General features: G+C 50.6%; 3 protein-coding genes across 9 annotated transcripts in view; 2 read left to right on the plus strand and 1 right to left on the minus strand.

The window, feature by feature from the left end:
* PPP2R5D (protein phosphatase 2 regulatory subunit B'delta) overlaps positions 1-1,470 on the plus strand; it is a 28,931-nt gene extending 27,461 nt beyond the window's left edge. Inside the window, exon 16 of the mRNA XM_007530435.3 lies at positions 263-1,470. Coding sequence (XP_007530497.1) covers positions 263-400 — 138 coding nt within the window. The 3' untranslated portion in view covers positions 401-1,470. The remainder of the gene's footprint in view (positions 1-262) is intronic.
* Positions 1,351-3,645, minus strand: MEA1 (male-enhanced antigen 1). 3 transcript variants are annotated; one of them, XM_016191431.2, is made up of 4 exons: positions 3,560-3,645; positions 2,847-3,130; positions 2,654-2,759; positions 1,351-1,753 (listed from the first exon to the last, which is right to left on the minus strand). In XM_016191431.2, exons 2-4 carry the CDS (start codon positions 3,117-3,119, stop codon positions 1,602-1,604), a joined length of 531 nt encoding a protein of 176 aa, XP_016046917.1. In that variant the 5' UTR covers positions 3,120-3,130; positions 3,560-3,645; the 3' UTR covers positions 1,351-1,601. The 3 variants fall into 3 exon arrangements, with proteins under 3 accessions (XP_016046917.1, XP_016046919.1, XP_007530503.1); XM_016191433.2 differs by having other exon boundaries at positions 3,583-3,641; XM_007530441.3 differs by having other exon boundaries at positions 3,446-3,581.
* Positions 3,646-3,856: 211 nt separating this feature from the next.
* LOC103120071 (kelch domain-containing protein 3) lies at positions 3,857-17,915 on the plus strand. Of its 5 annotated transcripts, XM_060189872.1 has the most exons (15): positions 3,857-4,010; positions 6,102-6,314; positions 6,485-6,661; positions 6,814-6,929; positions 7,087-7,158; positions 7,290-7,503; positions 7,745-7,831; positions 7,968-8,076; positions 8,193-8,266; positions 13,744-13,891; positions 13,989-14,055; positions 14,130-14,234; positions 15,053-15,127; positions 16,423-16,540; positions 17,399-17,915. In XM_060189872.1, the coding sequence occupies exons 2-15, from the start codon at positions 6,161-6,163 to the stop codon at positions 17,533-17,535; spliced, it is 1,653 nt and encodes a 550-aa protein (XP_060045855.1). In that variant the 5' UTR covers positions 3,857-4,010; positions 6,102-6,160; the 3' UTR covers positions 17,536-17,915. The 5 variants fall into 5 exon arrangements, with proteins under 5 accessions (XP_060045855.1, XP_007530505.1, XP_060045854.1 ...); XM_007530443.2 differs by lacking the exons at positions 13,744-13,891; positions 13,989-14,055; positions 14,130-14,234; ... (1 more) ...; positions 16,423-16,540; positions 17,399-17,915 and adding exons at positions 8,420-8,498; positions 10,378-10,996; XM_060189871.1 differs by lacking the exons at positions 13,744-13,891; positions 13,989-14,055; positions 14,130-14,234; ... (1 more) ...; positions 16,423-16,540; positions 17,399-17,915 and adding exons at positions 8,420-8,498; positions 10,378-10,996 and having other exon boundaries at positions 3,860-4,010; positions 6,106-6,314.
* The last annotated feature ends 955 nt before the right edge of the window (positions 17,916-18,870 follow it).

Here is an 18,870-nt window from a genome sequence, read left to right on the forward strand (position 1 = left end):
TTCTGGTTCGAGCCCCCGGCTCCCCACCTGCAGGGGAGTCGCTTCACAAGCAGTGAAGCAGGTCTGCAGGTGTCTATCTTTCTCTCCCCTCTGTCTTCCCCTCCTTTCTCTACTTCTCTGTCATATCCAACAATATCAACAACAAAAAGATAGCTCTGGGAAGAGCGAGGAGACAGAAACAAGTAGCTCCAAAGAATAAGGGAAGGAAACGAGAATTTATTAGGAATTGGTCACCTCTGACCTTCTCCCTGTTCATATATAGATGCTAAAAGACATCAAGAAGGAGAAAGTGCTGCTTCGGCGGAAATCAGAGCTGCCCCAGGACGTGTATACCATCAAGGCACTGGAGGCACACAAGCGGGCAGAAGAGTTCCTAACTGCCAGCCAGGAGGCTCTCTGACGTCCTCACCTTCCCACCACAGGGCCATGGCCCACAAGCCCTGGGACGCTGCCCTAGCCCTCCATCCTCTGCTCCCCACTGGCTGACTTGGGGCAAGGCAGTGCCTCTCTAGCTGCTCTAGAGAGGGGGGGGGGTGTGACAGTGGAAGCAGGGACACCCACAGAATGGTCCCTCTTCTCCTCAGTGTGTTCTCGCCTCCCTATGGCTAGTACCAACAGGCTGAGCACTGAGCTGCTCAGTGCCCAGACAACTTGGGGATGCCTATCCCCTCCTGCTCCTAACCCCTCAGCTACCTGAGGCTGCTCTGAGAAATACACCCAGGAATACTTATGCTCTTCTCTTCCCTTCATCCTCATTTCAACTCCAGGTGTCTCCTCTTCCTCCCTGGAGAGGCATCTAGAGAGCAGCAGGAGACGATTCTCACCAAAGTTATGTCAAGCCCCATTTGCCCCTAGACAATGGCTGGAGGGGGCCAACCCCCAACAGCACAAATAGGGTCCCCCTGTCCCAGCAGTGTGCAGGCTGATAGGGTTATATAATTCCCCCTTACCTCCCCTCTCCCTGTCTAAAACAATGTGGGAGGTCAAAAGGAGAAAAGTAGTTATGGACAGTAGGTGCTGGATATAGGGCCCAGATGGATCAAGAGAAGCGGGATGAACAGACACCCTGCCCTGTGCCCCCTCTTTGAGCGGCAGCCCCAGACCAGAGACATGGAGGGGACCACCCTGGAGCTGACTGCTTTCCTGTGTTGTTGGTTCCCAAAGCTAGGAGGAAAGAAAAAGAAGCAGGGGGTGGGAGTGTCAGCTCCACAAGCACAGCTCCCTCTAACATGCAGTTAACCCTTTGTGCTGATGGTGGGCAAACCCTCATTTGTCCCTTTCAGATATCATGGAGGGGTAAAGGGGCACAGAAGGGCCAGACCCAGGTTCTCGGGGCACAGGCAGCGCAGCTTTTTGGCTTTGTACATAGGGTGCTTTATTCTCTTCAGAGTGATACATGCTAAGGTGGGCTGGGCTAGGGCCAATGTCCCCATATGTACAGAACTGAATAAAGTGGGTCTCTGAGAAGAAGTCTGATTTGCCTTGATGTGGGAAGGGAGATAGGAAGGGTGGAGATGGGTGTAACACCCAGGGATGTACATGTTCACTCCTGGGCTGGCTCTGGCCTGGAATGCAGGGAGATACGGCAGCTCTCAGGGTGGTCACTTCCAGGCAGGGGATGCCTGCCGGGCCTGGAGGGCCTTCTGTACCACATCTTCCCACTGGGCATCTGATAGCTCCTGAGCCCAAGCAGGAACCCCTGGCGCAGGCAAGCTTACTCCAGCCATCGTCCGCTTCACCAGCTCTACATGTTCTGAAATCACAGCCAGACACCAGTTAAGAGAATGGAAAAAGGGAGTCGGGCTGTAGCGCAGCGGGTTAAGCGCAGGTGGCGCAAAGCACAAGGACCAGCATAAGGATCCTGGTTCGAACCCCGGCTCCCCACCTGCAGGGGAGTCGCTTCACAAGCGGTGAAGCAGGTCTGCAGGTGTCTATCTTTCTCTCCTCCTCTCTGTCTTCCCCTCCTCTCTCCATTTCTCTCTGTCCTATCCAACAACGACAACAACAATAATAGCTACAACAATAAAACAACAAGGGCAACAAAAGGGAATAAATTAAATATTTTTAAAAAAATTAAAAAAAAAAAAAGAATGGAAGAAATGGAAGACCAGCTCCCTTCTCCATTCCTTGCATTAACCCAGTTCCCCTGGGTGAGCAAGATCACCAAATACATCTAATTTCTTTTTTTTTTTAATATTTATTTCCTTTTATTACCCTTGTTTTATTGTTGTAGTTATTATTGTTGATGTTGTCGTTGTTAGGACAGAGGGAAATGGAGAGAGGAAGGGAAGACGGGGAGAGAAAGAGAGACACCTGCAGACCTGCTTCACCGCCTGTGAAGCGACTCCCCTGCAGGTGGGGAGCCGGGGTTTTAAACCCTCAACCTTACACCAGTCCTTGCGCTTCCCGCCACATGCACATGTGCTTCACCAGCTGCGCTACCTACCACCACCTGAGATTCCCTTATCTTCTCATTTCTAGGCAACCCTGCCACGCCCCCCCCCCCGACTATTTTACCTGGGTTCTTCAGTCTGAAAAAAATCTTAGATTAAAACTATATTGGTAGTTTTCCTCTCTAACGTCCCTCTACTGGTGCAAGCTAGCCAGTTCCTCTTCTTAATTATTCCGGAATGAAAGAACTTTCTCTTTTTACCTGGGTCCATGGGAATGGAGCTGTGGTGGTTCAAGGCTGTAGCACCCTCCTCCTCATCTTCATCCTCACTTTCTAAAGGCGGGTCTGGCAAATGAAGCCCCAGAGCCTGCACAGCCAGAGAAGACAGTTCAGGGCCAGCCCCTTCGAGGAGCCCAGCTTCACCTGCTCAGGAGCACTGCCTCCTCCGCTGTACCTGGATGCGATCCTGGATGTCAGCGACCACGTCCTCGCCATCCCCCACGGGTGCCAGTTCTACCTCCTCTTGTTCAGGATCTTGGTTCAGGGGCTGGTAGGAGTAGCCGGCTGGGCCTGGCCCTGTTTCCTCCTGCGAATCTTCCTCAGGTTCCTCACTACTCCAATCCCCAGTGCCTTCTGTGGAGCCCAGGTGTGGTCCTAGGTCCTCAGTTTGATTGGGGAAGATACGCTCAGGGCCCATGGTGTCTCCACCTAGAACTACTGCTGCCATCCGGGCAGGGGCTGCAAGAACAGGGAGGCGGGATACAGTCATGTTCAGCCTCTCGTTCAAATCCTGGTGGTCTCCAGCACCCACAACACAAAGTCCCCAGTGTCCTGCATCCCAACCCACCCAGGTCTCCTCTGCCTAAATGGACTCTTATCGGCGGAGTCATGGCACACTTGCCTTGCTCAGCCAGTTATTAAATAATAGCCCCACCGGAGGCGACCCCTTCCAGAACCCCGCGCCCCCCAATTTGGGAACTCTCCAAATTGCCTCCCCTACACTGAACATGCCCGCCCCCTTCTCCCCTCTCCAAGGGGCTGTGTCCTCTGTACCGCTTGGCAAGCGCCCTTCGGGCCCCTAGGGGTTCTCCCCTGAAATGGCCCCAGCTGTGGCGTCCCCCACCCGCCCTCAGAGATTCTCGGCGCTGGTCTGTCCGCGCGCCTCACCCGCTCCGAGCCCACAGCCAAACCTGTCCCTTCACTTCCGGCGGGTCGCGACGTGCAGGGCCGCCCGGCCCTCTAGCCCCGCCCCGCGCTCTTGATTGACACGGACGAAAGCCCCGCCCCAGCCCAGACAACAAAGGACTACATTACCCAGCAGCCTCTACGGCTCTTTGACACGTCTAGGGAGAGGTATAAATACACATGTGCAGGACCTCCTTTGGGGGCTGGCTCGTTCCCGAATGTTTCACGCCCCTCCTGAAACCCATGGACTACAAGTCCCGGAAGGCTTCGGGCCCTGAGCTCTGACTGCACGTGCGTACACTGCTGTCCGCCGGAAGGACCCAGCCTAGCTGTGTTTATTTCGTTGGGGACCGAGTCGTCGGTTGGCGCTCAACGGGTTCTAGGCTGCAGGCAGCGCGAGGACCCGCGGCCCCGCCCCGGCCCGGCCTGGCAGGTAGCCCGGGATGGGTTGCAGGAACAGGAAAATTGGAGGCACCGGGGCATGCCCTTCCCTAGAGTGCAGCGTGGGGGAGGGGCCCGGGGGGTGGGGGTGGGGGTGGGGTGGGGAGGGCTCTAAGGGGATGATGGGAAAGGAGAGTGTTAATGGGGGAAGAGGGGCTGGGTCGGGGGCAGTGAGGGCGCGGGGGAGAACTAGGAGGAGCCCGGGGCATGAGACCTGGGTGCGGGGGCTGAGGCTCGTGGTAGAAGGGGGGCTGTCTGGCTTATGGGTGAGGGGAGGCAGGAGAACTAGCGTCCTGCACGGGGAGAAATTGCTGCTGATGGAAAGGGGTCAGAGAATGTCAGCGTCCCCCGCCCCCAGAGGAAGAGGCAAATGGAGGGCTGTCAGGGTGGAGCTTGGCGTGGGGAGAGAAGGAAAGCTGAGAAAGCGGCAAAGCAGTCAGGAGAGGAAGAAAGGCCAGAAAGGAAGAGCGAAAAAAATGCAAGGCGGGCATGTCGGGGTGCTGGTGGGATAGCTGCTGCTGACGCGAAGGGAAGTGAAGCCTCTTGAGAATGCGGCATTCATGGAGCGGCAGTGATGGAAGATGGGGGACAGCCAGAGCTGAGAGCAGCCTCCCCGAGCCTCTGGGGGCTTGTTCTCCCGATACTGGGTTGTCTCTATAGAGGCAAGAGCCCTCTCTCCACCTCGGAATGGAGGTGCTTCTATCTTCCCCCCTGTGAACGCTTCACCTTGACGTAGTGGGAAGGGGGAGCAGAAGCTGTAAGGGAAATTGAAGGACTTCCATTCTTAAGCCTTTCTCTCCCCCAATAAGCCCAGATCTACCAACTTATGGAGAGAGGACAGGAAGAAGAATGAAGTGAGAGTGGTTTCCTGCCTGGGCTATTTCAGGTTTAATCAGAGTGGCTATTTAAAGCATGGTGGGGGGCAGCTGTCAGGCCAGATAAAAGCCATGTCTCCCTCCTTTATTTGAGCTTTCTCCATGCTGGAGGTTCTGCCTGGCTCTTCAGTCTGCCAGGACTCCTTGAACAGATAATCCACCCAAACACAGCAGGTGGCCTGCCAGCAAAGGCACTGCCAGTTTCAGAAGGGCTTATCTGACAGAGCCTTCAAATGTGCCCATTATCACTAGGTTGCCAGGTTGTCTTAAAGAGACCACAGTGCTCTCTTGCTTGTCTTATTCTGCCCGCCCCCTCCTCCCCCCAAAAATGTATTTCCCTTTCTCTTTCCAGTGCACATTCCCAGCCCTGTCCTTTCAGGGGCTCGGGTGAGAGAAGAGCTGTTGTTCTTTACCACAATGACAAGGTTGGGGAAGCGGCAGGAGGAGAAAACCCCTGATCTCTACCCCCATCTCAAGTTCCAGAAGATACATACCTTTCTGGCTTAAGTTCCTAATCTCCTGACAGCATACCAGTTACAGCTGTCAAACGAACTCCTCATGCCTGTGAGGGGGCCCTGGGCAACCCAAAGACAATTGGCTCAGCTTGACACAGCCTCTCTTTGAAGGGCTAAACATCCATTGCTAACATGGGGGTCCCCGTCCTGGTCCTGGGTCAGACCCACTGAACTCTGGTTATGGAGACTATTTTCTAAAAGTCAAAGCTTTCCTGCTTGGAAGCATCCCTGCCAACTTTCAATGGACGGTCTCAAGCTGGCTGGGCTATTAATAGTTCTGAGTATTTTGAGATCCCTCTCTCCATCTTAAAGAGCACAGAGATTCTTAGAGAGGTGATGGTAAGGAGAAACAAGAGAAGGCACCTGACCTTGTGAAGGGGGCTTGGAGCTTGGGCCAAGCGAGGGGCAGGGTGGGGCCTCCATTTGTAAGGGGCGACCATGCTGAGTCCTTGGTCAGCAGATACTGAGCTGGCAAGCAGGTCAGAGTTGGCCCCACCCTTGGCCATTGGAGAACACAGGGCCAGTACTACCTCTCTGACCTCGAGAGCTCCCCTGGAGCAGGGCCAGCCACCTGAGCTGCAGGGAGGTGGTGTGGGAGGGCCACCAGGGTGACACTTAGAGCCACAGGCTGGTCTTGGGCAGAACTCATTAGAGGCCTTGCTTCAGGAACCGGTGGCTCTGACTTTTGTGCAGGTAGCAGTGGCAGCCGGCCGTGCCGGGGGGCCATGTTGCTGTAACCTGTGACCCAGGGGATGTTACGGTGGACAGTGCACCTGGAGGGCGGGCCCCGCAGGGTGAACCATGCTGCCGTGGCTGTTGGGCACCGGGTATACTCCTTCGGGGGTTACTGCTCCGGTGAAGATTATGAGACACTGCGTCAGATTGATGTGCACATTTTCAATGCAGGTAAGCTGATCCTGACTCATCACTGGGTGCCCACATCAGGGAGGAGGGTGGGTGGCAGGATGAGGTTTGGTGGTGGACCCCCGGCGCTTGGGAGAAGGAATAGCTCATTCAGGACAAGGGGAGGCAGCTTGGAGGCAGGTTCCCAGGACTGATCAGAGCTGTGTCCACAGTGTCCTTGCGTTGGACAAAGCTGCCCCCCGTGAGGCCTACCGTCCGCGGGCAGGCTCCCGTGGTACCCTACATGCGGTATGGGCACTCGACCGTCCTCATCGATGATGCGGTCCTCCTTTGGGGTGGACGGAATGACACCGAAGGAGCTTGCAATGTGCTCTATGCCTTCGATGTCAGTGAGTATGGGTCTCAGAGAGACTTTGTTTTAGTGGTGCCTCATGGGATCGGGAGAGGTCTGGGGGGAGGGTGCTGGGGAAAGGGCACTCCAGAGAATGAGTGTTGGAGGTTGCTTACTGAGACTACCCTCTTACCCTCTCACCGTCTTTAGATACTCACAAGTGGTCCACACCGCGGGTATCAGGAACAGTTCCTGGGGCCAGGGATGGGCATTCAGCTTGTGTCCTGGGCAAGATCATGTACATTTTTGGAGGATATGAGCAGCTGGTAGGTCTGGGAAGAAAGCGGAGATGTAGGGTGGGAATGAGTAAATAGAAGGGGAGTTAAGTATTAGAAGCAAGGCTTTGACTTGTTTACAGGTTTTGAAGGGGGGGAAGGAGGCCAGTGGCTCCTCCTTTATTCCTTCCTTTCTCTTCCCTCTCAGGCGGACTGCTTTTCCAATGACATCCATAAGCTGGATACCAGCACCATGACATGGACGCTTATCTGTACTAAGGTCTGCCCTTCCTTTATCCCTGACCCCTGTCTTCAGTTGGAGAAAGCATCTGAGGCTCAAACAGAGATCATGATCATGTCCTCTCACAAACTCCATACAGACGCTTATTCCCTTATCTCGTTCCTTGGCAGGGCAATCCAGCACGCTGGAGGGACTTCCATTCAGCTACAATGCTGGGCAATCAGATGTATGTCTTTGGGGGCCGAGCAGACCGCTTTGGGCCATTCCATTCCAACAATGAGATTTACTGCAACCGCATTCGAGTCTTCGACACCAGGACTGAGGCCTGGCTGGACTGTCCGCCTACTCCAGTGCTGCCAGAGGGCCGCCGGAGCCACTCAGCCTGTGAGTGTCTGATATGTCACTTTGGTGTCCTCCTTTCTGCTTCTTGTCCTCAGATCCTTAACACTTCCTTTTTATTTATTTATTTTTTTAAGAATTTATTTATACCAGAGCACTGCTCAGCTCTGGCTTATGGCAGTGTGAGGGAATGAACCTGGGACTTGAGAGCTTCAGGCATGACAGTCCCTTTGCATAACCATTATGCTATACCCCCACCCTCCTTAACACTTCTGTCTCCTTTCAGTTGGCTACAATGGAGAGCTGTACATTTTTGGTGGCTATAATGCGAGGCTGAACCGGCACTTCCATGACCTCTGGAAGTTTAACCCTGGTAAAGAGTTCTCTCTTTATGGCAGAAACAAGGGTCAGTTGGGGGGAGGAAAACAATCCTGAGTAGGTGAGGGGTGGGAGGTAGAGAGCCTATCTACATTAGGATATAATGCATCTCCATGTAAACTTCTCTTTAGCTTCATTTACCTGGAAAAAGATTGAACCGAAGGGGAAGGGTCCATGTCCTCGCCGGCGCCAGTGCTGCTGTATTGTTGGTGACAAAATTGTCCTCTTTGGGGGTACCAGGTTAGTAAGAGAGGGAGGGCCCAGGGAAGGACCTAAGTCTGAGACTCATGTGACAGGTATTTGAACAAGAGAATCTCATAATCTTCCCTCCTATCATCTCTCTTTGGTTTTTATAGCCCATCTCCTGAGGAAGGCCTGGGAGATGAATTTGACCTCATAGATCATTCTGATTTACACATCTTGGACTTTAGTAAGTGCGCTTATTCCCAGAGCTGTCCAGGTCCCGGTTTTGAGTGGAGACATTCAGATGAGATTGGGCGTGTTCAGGGTGGTATGGCCGTAGACAAGTGGAGACATTCAGAACTGAGTTTTAACATCTCCCTCTCTCCCACTCCTCCTAAAGGCCCTAGTCTGAAGACTCTGTGCAAACTGGCCGTGATTCAGTATAACTTGGACCAGTCCTGTTTGCCCCACGACATCAGGTACAGTAAGTGGTTAGAAAGGAGGGCTTGGGGGGCTGGTTGATAGCACACCCAGTTAAACGCAAATAGTGTGAAGTGCAAGGACCCTCACCTGCGGGGGGGGGGGGAGGGGGGTCACTTTGCAAATGGTGAAGTAAATCTCCAGGTGTCTTATCTTTCTCTCTTCCTCTTTAGTTCCCTCTCCCTTCTCAATTTCTCCCTGTCCTATCCAACAACAATAACAGCAGCAACAGAAAAAATTATGGCCACCAGGAGCAGTGGACTCATAGTGCAGGCACCGAACCCCAGCAATAACCCTGGAGGCAAAAAAAAATGGCTTGGTTAAGGATGAGTGGGCAATGATCTGATCAGCCTGGAGGAAATAGAAGTTTTTGTTCTGCTAGAGATGTAATCTAATTGTGGAGAATGAGATGGAAGGAGATATAAAGCTGTGAGGTGGAGGCTAGAGAGAGAGCTCACCAGGTGGGGTGCCTGTGTTGCCATGCGCTCAGCCTAGGTTTGAGCCTCAACTCCACATGGGAGTGCTGTGGCACTGGTGGAATCTCTAGTGCTGTGGTGGTCTCTCTGTCTCTGTCTCTCCCTCCTCTCCCCCCAAAATGAAAAAGATGCTGGGGAGCCATGAAATCACACTTGTGCGAGACCCTAGTTTCCCCAAACAAAACTGTTAGTTGGGTGAGTTACATTGGGGGAAATCTTTTTTTTTTTTAAGATCTTTTTTATTATTATTTGTTTATTCCCTTTTGTTGCCCTTGTTGTCTCATTGTTGTAGTTATTGTTGTTGGATAGGAGAGAGAGAAATGGAGAGGAGGGGAAGACAGAGAGGGGGAGAGAAAGACACCTGCAGACCTACTTCACCGCTTGTGAAGCTACTCCCCTGCAGGTGGGGAGCTAGGGGCTTGAACCAGGATCCTTATGTCGGTCCTTGCGCTTTGCACCATGTGCTCTTAACCCACTGCGCTACCGCCCGACTCCCCAAGGGGGAAAATCTTTTCCAAACCAAACTCAGAAGCACCACTTCTTGAGACCTGAGCCTGTACCATTTTTTTTTTTATCATTGTTATTATTATTGTTTGCTAGTATGTTGAAAAGATTTTATTAAATCTTAGAACACAACTACAAAGTAAAAGCAAGTTTAGGAGCCACTGGCTCACAATAGTTCAAGATAATTCTACCTAGCTACCTTGCTTTGAATTTTATTAGACCCAACTCAAACACTGAAGTTATTTTGTGTATTACTGTGCCTTTCCGGGTTATTATGCCAAGCTTCCATCTCCTTGTGTAAGTTCAACTTAAAGCTTATTTGCTGGTGACTTAGATGCTCAGAATTGGGTGATATGAAATCTATAGGACTAAACTAATGAATCACAGCCTAACCCATCTGCTTAATATCAACTAAACAGTAAGAATCTTGGCATAGGAGGGTAAGCCTTTCTAGAAGGAAACAGCTTTCCAAAAAGAGGGTTTTAATTGTAATATGCTGGGTTGGGTAGGGAAGGGAGGAGACCTGAGTCAGGAATTTAGAGCAAAATAGGCATTTCTAGTAAGTGAAGAGGAGGAGGGGCTGTCTAACCAGATTTAGAAGGAAGGTAGGTTGGGAAGTTGACTGACTGTGTACACGTTTCTGTGCAGCTGTTGGGCACAACAACATAGAACAACAAACAGCGGGCCCCACAGAAGTTTGTAGGTGGAGGAGTGGGTGTGGGGTTGGGTAAGGCTTGATTGTTAAAACCAGTAGTTACAAAGAAGAGGTGGCTGTGGGTGGTTGAGCTTTAGGAAATTGAAGGAACTGGTGTGTTCATCTCTCTGTTGTAGCAATTCTGGGCTTGAAGGTGGAGGCTCCCTGTTCTGTTCTTTCTACCTGTCTCTGTTGGCCTTCCAGGTGGGAGCTGAATGCCATGACCACCAACAGCAATATCAGTCGCCCCATCGTCTCCTCCCATGGGTAGGAGGAAGTTTCTGCCACCCTCCCCACCTGAGCCTGCTGTTGTCTTCACTTCCCCTGCCCGTCTCTCACCTGCCTGCCCCCTTGGACCCTGGACTCAATATACCTCCAAATGGAGTTGTTGGACTAGAGGTGTTTTTGTGCTGTGAACTCAGTGGGGAGCTGTAGGGGTGAGAGCCCCTACAGGGGCTAGGGCCCCTTCCCTTGGTGCTCTGTCCTGTTCACCTCCCTCCGACTGCCCTTGGGCCTCTGCTCAGTCCCAGGCCAGCCAGGCTCTACTGGGTTGGGAAGGGAACAGGGAGAAGGGGGAAACAAGCAATGTCTGAGCCTCAGGAGGTTGCCCAAGCCCCTATATCCATCCCTCCCTTTCTCCCTGCTTGAGCCTTGAACGCTGGCACTTGAGAGGACTGGCAGCTGTTGGCATGAAACCTTATTCTTCCCGTCCTGGGAGGCGAGGACCAGCAGATAACCCCAACCGTCCCCGAGCTGCCGCTGTATCCTGTCGCTCTCAGCCAGCTCAGATTTTATAAAAATGAATTAAAAGCCTCCTAACGTGTGATCTGTGTTTGTGAAATAACATGGAAGTGGCAGGAGTTTGCCATTTGGGTGGGGGAGGGTTTGCTGAGAAAGGACACCCTGGGGTTCTGGTTCTCCACCAAGGTCATCAAAGTAAATGCGGTCACGGCATGGCCGGGTTTCTCTTCGGCGCGGAGTCCCAGCGCCTGGCGACAAATAGGTTGCGGAGTTACTTTGAGTGGCGTCCCTTTCGGCTCGCATCTCCGCTGCCCACCATCAGCATGGCAGCTTCAGCTCGGGAGGCTCGGCTTCTGGGCCGCCGGAAGAGGCGGGGCGGGAGCCAGCGGGCCGGAAGTGGCGCCATTCGTGCTACAGACGCCTAGCGAGCTGATGCCGAGAGTGGGCACCCGTCCCGGGGCCACCACCAGGGTCTCCTGTGGGGCTCAGGGTGTTGGGGATGAAGATAGCGGGGACCTGGATCTACGGAATGGTGAGCGCACGGAGCCGGGCGACGGGGAGCCGGCTGTCTGCGGCGGCTGGAAACCTGCGAACTCAGTTCCCGCGAGACAGCGACTTCTCGAAAAGAGGCCGAGTCTGCGCGCGCCCCGCCGGGACCTGGGGAGTGAGGGGAGGGCTGACCTTCGGGCGCTCTTACCCGGGGGGGAGGGAGCTACCGCGGGAGGAACGTTCTTGTCGTGTGAAACTCACATGTAATAAGTAAAAAAAAGGGAGTCGGGCTGTAGCGCAGCGGGTTAAGCGCAGGTGGCGCAAAGCACAAGGACCGGCATAAGGATCCCGGTTCGAACCCCGGCTCCTCACCTGCAGGGGAGTCGCTTCACAGGCGGTGAAGCAGGTCTGCAGGTGTCTGTCTTTCTCTCCTCCTCTCTGTTTTCCCCTCCTCTCTCCATTTCTCTCTGTCCTATCCAACAACGACAACAACAATAATAACTACAACAATAAAACAACAAGGGCAACAAAAGGGAATAAATAAAATAAATATTAAAAAAATAAGTAAAAAAAGGCCTGGGAGAAGGCACAGTGGTTCGAATGAGCTTACAAGCATGAGGCCCTGCGTTCCATCCCCAGTATCATGTGCCGGGTGATGCTCTGGTTCTCTCCGTCTCGTGATTGAGTTTAAGCAGGAACGGGCCTGGGTTGCTAGGAGAGGCTTATAGTAGGTCAGATTCAGCACATTGATTACCTACTGTAGGCAGGCAGAGTTGGGGATAAAGTAGCGAATAAAGCATTCAGAACGTAATACCTTCGTGAAGCTTACTTTTTAGAAATGGCGGTTTTGAAAAAAAATGGAAGAAGTAAATTATATATTGAAAAGCAGTGCTGGGAAACAGCATAATGGTTCTGCAAAAGCCTTTCATGCCTGAGGCTCTTGAGGTCCCAGATTCCATCCCCAACACCAGCATAAACCAGAGATGAGCAGTATTCTGGTGTGTCCTGTCTCCCTGCTTTTCTCACTCTCGCTTCCTCGTCTTTCAAACCTTTAAAACAAAAAAAGCAGGGGGTCCGGCGGTAGCACAGCGGGTTGAGCACACAAGGCGCGCAGCGCTGGCGCAAGGACCCGGGTTCGAGCCTCCGGCTCCCCACCGGCAGGGCAGTCGCTTCACAGGTGTTGTCTGTCTTTCTCTCCTCCTCTCTGTCTTCCCTTCCTTTCTCGGTTTCTCTCTATCCTATCCAAAAAACGACAGCAGTGACAACCACGATAATAATAACAACGATAAAACAACAAGGGCAACAAAAGGGAAAAGGTAGCCTCCAGGAACAGTGGATTCTTTTATTTATTGGGTAGAGACAGCCAGAAGTCAAGAGGGAAGGAGATGATAAGAGAGGGAGAGAAACAGACACCTGCAACACAGCTTCACCACTCGCAAAGCTTTCTTTCCCCCAGCAGGTAGGGACCGGAGGCTCGAACCCGTGTCCATGCGCATTGTAATCCGTGTGCTCAACCAGGTGTGCCACCACCCAGCCGCCTGGATTAATTTTTTTATTTAATTATTCCCTTTTGTTGCCCTTGTTTTATTGTTGTCGTTGTTATTGACGTCGTCTTTGTTGGATAGGACAGAGAGAAATGGAGAGAGGAGGGGAAGACGGGGAGAGAAAGATAAGACACCTGCAGACCTGCTTCACCGCTTCTGAAATGGCTCCCTTGCAGGTGTGGAGCTAGGGGCTCGAATCGTTATACTTCTGCCAGTCCTTGCACTTTGCGCCACTGTGCGCTTAACCCGCTGCGCTGCCGCCGACTCCCCCTGGATTAATTTTTTAAAAAATATTTATTTATTCCCTTTTGTTGCCCATGTTGTTTTATTGTTATTGGTGTTGTCATTGTTGGATAGGACAGAGAGAAATAGAGAGGGGAGGGGAAGACAGAGAGGGGGAGAGAAAGATAAGACACCTGCAGACCTGCTTCACCGCCTGTGAAGCGACTCCCCTGCAGGTGGGGAGCTGGGGGCTCCAACCGGGATCCTTCCGGCAGTCTTTGGGCTTCCCGCCACGTGCGCTTAACCCTCTAAGCTACTGCCCTACTCCCCCCCCCCAGATTAATTTTTAACCAAGTGCTGCTCATCTGTGGTTGGGGGATTGATCCTGAGACTTGGAGTCTCAGGCATAAGTCTCTTTGCATAATCATTATGCTATCTCCTCCACCCTAGTCTTGAAGTCTTGTTTCCTTCATTTTATGTGTTTTGAAGTCAGATTTACAATTAACATGCAAGGAGATAGGGATGATTGCATTGCAGTAATGGGAGATGCTAAACTGAGTTGTGTCCTCTGCAGACATGTCTAATTTGTCATTTGAGGAGCTGCTGGAATTGCAGAACCAAGTGGGAACTAAGGCATACAAACAACTGGTAGCTGGAAACAGCACCAAGAAGCAAAGTTCTCAACCATCTGTCCAAAAGTCATGTGTTGCAGATAAGCACAAGTAAGGAGCAAGACTTTGAGTAGCTGTCTGCTTTTCTGAGTGGGAGGTCTTTGACCAAGATGGAGTCCCCTTGACCTGACCTTCAATTTCTCCTTAGGCCTCTGGAAATGTCAGCCAAGGCCCGGGTCCCATTTTTGCGTCAAGTTGTACCCATCAGTAAGAAGGTGAGGAAAGGTAGCACTTTCTCAGTGAAAGGAGGCTGTATACTTCTTTGATACTTACTCTATTCTTTCCAAAGGTAACCCGAGACCCTCGCTTTGACGATTTGTCAGGAGATTATAATCCTGAGGTGTTTGACAAAACATACCAATTCCTGGATGATATCCGAGCCCGGGAGAAAGAGGTATGCAAACATGATACTGGTTCCTGGGAGCTTTGGAGTGAGGGGTGGTGTTTAGAAAATTAGAACGTGGGAGTCCGTGGTAGCGCAGCGGGTAAGCGCACATGCTGTGAAGCACATGTACTGGCGTAAGGATCCCGGTTTGAGCCCCCGGCTCCTAACATACAGGGGAATAAGGGCAATAAAAGGGAATAAGTAAATAAATATTAAAAAAAGAAAATTAGAATGTTCAGAGTTTTTGCAAAGGGGAGTAGAATATATATAATTCTTTCCTCCCAGCCAGAGCACTGCACTGCCCAACTCTGGCTTATGCCTAAGGCTCCAAAGTCCCAGGTTCAACCCCCTGCACCACCATAAGCCAGAGCTGAGCAGTGTTCGTATAAATCAATTGAGAGAGAGGTGATAATTTTTTTTAAATATTTATTTATCCCCTTTTCTTGCCCTTGTTTTATTATTGTAGTTGTTATTGTTGTTATTATTAATGTCCTTGTTGGATAGGAAAGAGAAATGGAGAGAGGAGGGGAAGACAGAGAGGGGGAGAGAAAGATAGACACCTGCAGACCTGCTTCACCGCCTATAAAGCAACTCCCCTGCAGGTGGGGAGCTGGGGACTCGAACCGGGACCCTTACCCTGGTCCTTGCGCTTTGTGCCACGTGCACTTAACCCGCTGCGCTACCTCCTGACTCCTGAGATGATACTTCTTTTATTTCATTGCGTTATGTACTTAGTGTATGTTGGGAACCTACCAGAATGTTGCTTGGCATAAAATTTCAGGCAGCATTTACTGATTGTTAATCATCATTAACTTTCCAATGTGGAGCTTGTGAAAAAGCAGTTAAAGAAGCACCGTTCGGGAGAGGAGCACGAGAAACTGCAGCACCTGCTTCAGCGAATGGTAAGTGGGTAAAGGTTACAGTTGGGGTCTGGGGAGATAGCTCAGTCGGAGTTATATCCCTGCGGCTTCTGGTTCAATTTCTGGTGCCTTCTATAGCATAGTGGTGCTCTAGTGGTTTTCACTTGAAATGTTCTCATATGTAATAAATCTTTAAAAAAAAACGGGGGGTGAGTTGCACACATTATGTACAAGGACTCAGATTTGAGCCCCTGCTCCCCACCTGGAATGGGGATGCTTTGCAAATGGTGAAGCAGGTCTGCAGTTGTCTCTCTCTCTCTTCTCTTTTCTCTTTTTTTTAAAATTTTTAAATTTTGTTTTAATTATCTTGATTTATTTATTGGATAGGGACTGCCAGAAGTCCAGAGGGAAGGAGGAAATAGTGAAAGAGGGTGACAGAGAAACACCTGCAGCACTGCTTCACCACTTGCAAAGCTTTCCCCTTGTAGGTGGGGACCAGGGCTCAAACCTGGGTCCTTGTGCATTGTAACATGTGCAGTGCGCTCAACCAGGTGCGCCACCACCCGGCCCCCACTTCTCTTTTTCTCTCTTTTTTAAAATTTATATTATCTTTATTTATTGGATAGAAACAGCCAGAAATTAGGAGGGAAGGGGGTGATAGGGAGAGAAACAGAGACACCTGCAACACTGCTTCACCACTTGCAAAGCTTTCCGACTGCAGGTGGGGACCAGGGGTTCAAACCTGGGCCCTTGCACATTGTAGTATGTGCGTTGAACGAAGTGAACCACCACCCGGCCCCATCTCTTTCTATCTCTCCCTCCCCTCTCAATTTCTCTCTGTTTATTTATTTATTTATTTATTTATTTATTTATTTTAAGATTTTTTAAAAGTATTTCCTTTTTGTTGCCCTTGTTTTTATTGTAGTTATTGTTGTTGATGCCGTCATTGTTGGATAGGACAGAGAGAAATGGAGAGAGGAGGGGAAGACAGAGAGGGGGAGAGAAGGACAGACACCTACAGACCTGCTTCTCCCCCTGTGAAGCGACTCCTCTGCAGGTGGGGAGCCAGAGGCTCGAACCAGGATCCTTCCACCGGTTCTTGCGCTTTGCGCCATATGCGCTTAACCCGCTGCACTACCGCCTGACTCCCTTCTTTGTTCTTTTAAATAACAAAAATAGAAAGGGAAAAAGAAAGGAACAAATGATTTCCGAGAGTGGTGGATTTGTAGTACCTGCATCAAGACCCAGTGATAACCCTGGTGGCAATACAAAAATAAAATAAAAAGGAAAGAATTATAGGTGGTAGCATCTCAGCACTTCTCATCTTTGCTCCTCAGGAGCAGCAAGAAATAGCACAGCAGGAACGAAAGCGGCAGCAGGAGCTACGCCTGGCTCTTAAACGAGAGCGACGGGCTCAGGCACAGCAGGGCCATCGACCATACTTCTTGAAGAAATGTGAGTGGGATGCAATCGCTACAGACTGGCTACAGGACTGGGGTTTGGTGGTCATAGGAGCAGGAGACTGTCTTGGGGGGGGGGGGGGGTCCATGAACTCTGGAAAGAAGATATCATGGCTCAGTCCCATGGCAATTTGCAAGAAAGTGGAAATAGTAGAGGACAGAGGATAGATAGCATAATGGTTATGCAAACAGACTCTCATGCCTGAGGCTCCAAAGTCCCGCATTCAAGCCCCTGCACCTACATAAGCCAGAGCTATGCATTGGTAAAAAAAAGAAATAGCAGAAAGGACCTGATAACCACTCGTGTCCCTAATTAGATGATGGGCAGCAGGTGTTGCTTTTTATCTCCGTCTCACTGCCACGCGTGTTCTAGGCTAGGCACACAGAGGAACCTTACATTGAGAGTATAACCGTAGAAAACTGTTGTTTAAATTCGGGGGCGCCAGCAGGCCGGGCTAGCTTCACGGTAGACAAAGACTCGAGGACACACGGCTGGGCAGAGAAGCTGCAGTTTAATCTTTATTCACGAGCGGGCAAATCACCACACCATGTGCTTCCCCATCATTCTACCTCAGCGGCTGCTGCAGCAAGTCTGCCCATCTGTCGGGGTTCTTTGGGGTGGGGACAAGCGGGCCCCACGAAACTAGCAGGGCTAAACCACAATCTTCCAGAGGTGGGGGGAAGGGGACCAAACCAATATGAAAGATACCAACAGAAAACGTTGTCTTGCTTACTACCAAGAAACTTGAACTCATCCCAGTACAGTAGCTGAGAATTGCTGGCCAAGAAGGGAGGAAGGGGGGGGGGGGGTTTCCTCTTTTGTTTACTAGCTCTTTTTTTTTCTGTCCTCTAGCTGAGCAGCGCCAGTTGGCCCTGGCTGAAAAATTCAAGGAGCTGAAACGCAGCAAGAAGCTAGAGAGCTTCTTGAGTAGAAAGAGGCGCCGAAATGCAGGCAAGGACAGGAGAAATCTTCCTTTGAACAAAGAATAATCAATGTCCTCAGTTTTGCCGCAGTTCCACTGAAAAGTGGATGTGTGGGGACATACACAAGCTTGGCTCTTCTGGTTCTTTCTTATTCAAGGGCATGGGACCCAGCTGCCCTTGAAGTGGGCCAACTTAGAGAAGACTAGAGAGCTTTTGGTTGGCTCCTTGGAACTAGATGAGAGTAGATCAGTTGTTCGCCATACCATGTGTGCCTCTGTTTTGGCTCGGATTCATCATGTCCTCATGTTTTATTTTTTGCCTAAAACTACTGATCCTGATACAGAAGAGAAGAGGCCAGTGAAGGGCATGGAGTTTGTGAATGGCTTCCAAGGCTGGGACTCCATGTAAAAGGCGTTCCTATTCATAAACTACATTGTTGATAAACATCCTTGTTACTCATCTTTTTATTATTTGGGAGGGAGGTGGCTAGAAACTTGTTTAGTGAACTGTGCATGAATAGGCAACAAAGCCTATGGTTTCTACAAAGTGGCAAGTCAGATCAGAGACTTCTTTTTTGGGGGCTCATTAGGGCTTTGGCACCAGGGGTATCATGTCTACAGGATACTACTGTTCCGGATGGACTGACACATACTCTTTTTCTCTCATATTAGAGAGGAGAGATATCACAGCACCAGTTGCTCAGTGCTTCCATGTGGTGCTGAAATGGGCACTTAAACCCATGTCCTTACACCTGATAAGGCATTCTGCTGAGTGAATATCTCCTAACCCCTCCCCCCCATGACCCTTCCTGTATCATATAAAGGGTAAGCCAGCCCCAGAACTTACCTGGTTGGTTTTGGTTTGGGATGGAGGAAAGGTAGGTAAAGACAAAAGCCTTCCCTAGATGTATGTCAGCACAGCTGGCTTGATACTTTTGGGTCTAGAATTTCACATGACTCATATGGACTAAAGTCCCAAAGTTAAAGTGGTCTTAGGTTGCTGGTGTCCCCAGGCACCTAGCAGAAGTAAGTATAGTCCTTTCTTGAGAATTATACTTTCAACCTAGGTCTCCAGGTTTTCTTTTAGATAAAAATTCAAGGAATGAGTTGTGAAAACACAAAGTACACAGGGAAAGAAACCACTGTAAGTTAGTAGGAGCAACAGGCGATAATCAGACTTGGAAAGACAGATGCTGAAAGTATAAAATATGAAATATAAAATGCTTGACTTACATTTAAAAATTTGATTCCTGGAAATATATACATATGACTAATGAAAAAGACCAAGTTAGCTTGATAAAAAGGAAAATTTGGGTGGAAAACTGGGGCTAGCAAAATAGCTGACTGGGTAGTATGCTCCATTGCCATTGAAGGAAGCTTTGGTGCTGTGGTTTCTCTCTTT

Source organism: Erinaceus europaeus, chromosome 4 (genome assembly GCF_950295315.1).
Source record: "Erinaceus europaeus chromosome 4, mEriEur2.1, whole genome shotgun sequence".
NCBI lineage: Eukaryota > Metazoa > Chordata > Mammalia > Eulipotyphla > Erinaceidae > Erinaceus > Erinaceus europaeus.

What these genes read in the sequence shown, in the direction of transcription:
- MEA1 (XM_016191431.2), bottom strand. Translation starts at nt 3,119, where the DNA reads ATGGCAGCAGTAGTTCTAGGTGGAGACACCATGGGCCCTGAGCGTATC. An exon ending in ACATCCAGGATCGCATCCAG is followed by an intron (nt 2,760 to 2,846) that starts GTACAGCGGAGG and finishes CTGGCTGTGCAG; the next exon opens with GCTCTGGGGCTTCATTTGCC. An exon ending in CTCCATTCCCATGGACCCAG is followed by an intron (nt 1,754 to 2,653) that starts GTAAAAAGAGAA and finishes CTGTGATTTCAG; the next exon opens with AACATGTAGAGCTGGTGAAG.
- LOC103120071 (XM_060189872.1), top strand. Translation starts at nt 6,161, where the DNA reads ATGTTACGGTGGACAGTGCACCTGGAGGGCGGGCCCCGCAGGGTGAAC. An exon ending in GCTCTATGCCTTCGATGTCA is followed by an intron (nt 6,662 to 6,813) that starts GTGAGTATGGGT and finishes CACCGTCTTTAG; the next exon opens with ATACTCACAAGTGGTCCACA. An exon ending in AGCACCTGCTTCAGCGAATG is followed by an intron (nt 15,128 to 16,422) that starts GTAAGTGGGTAA and finishes TTTGCTCCTCAG; the next exon opens with GAGCAGCAAGAAATAGCACA.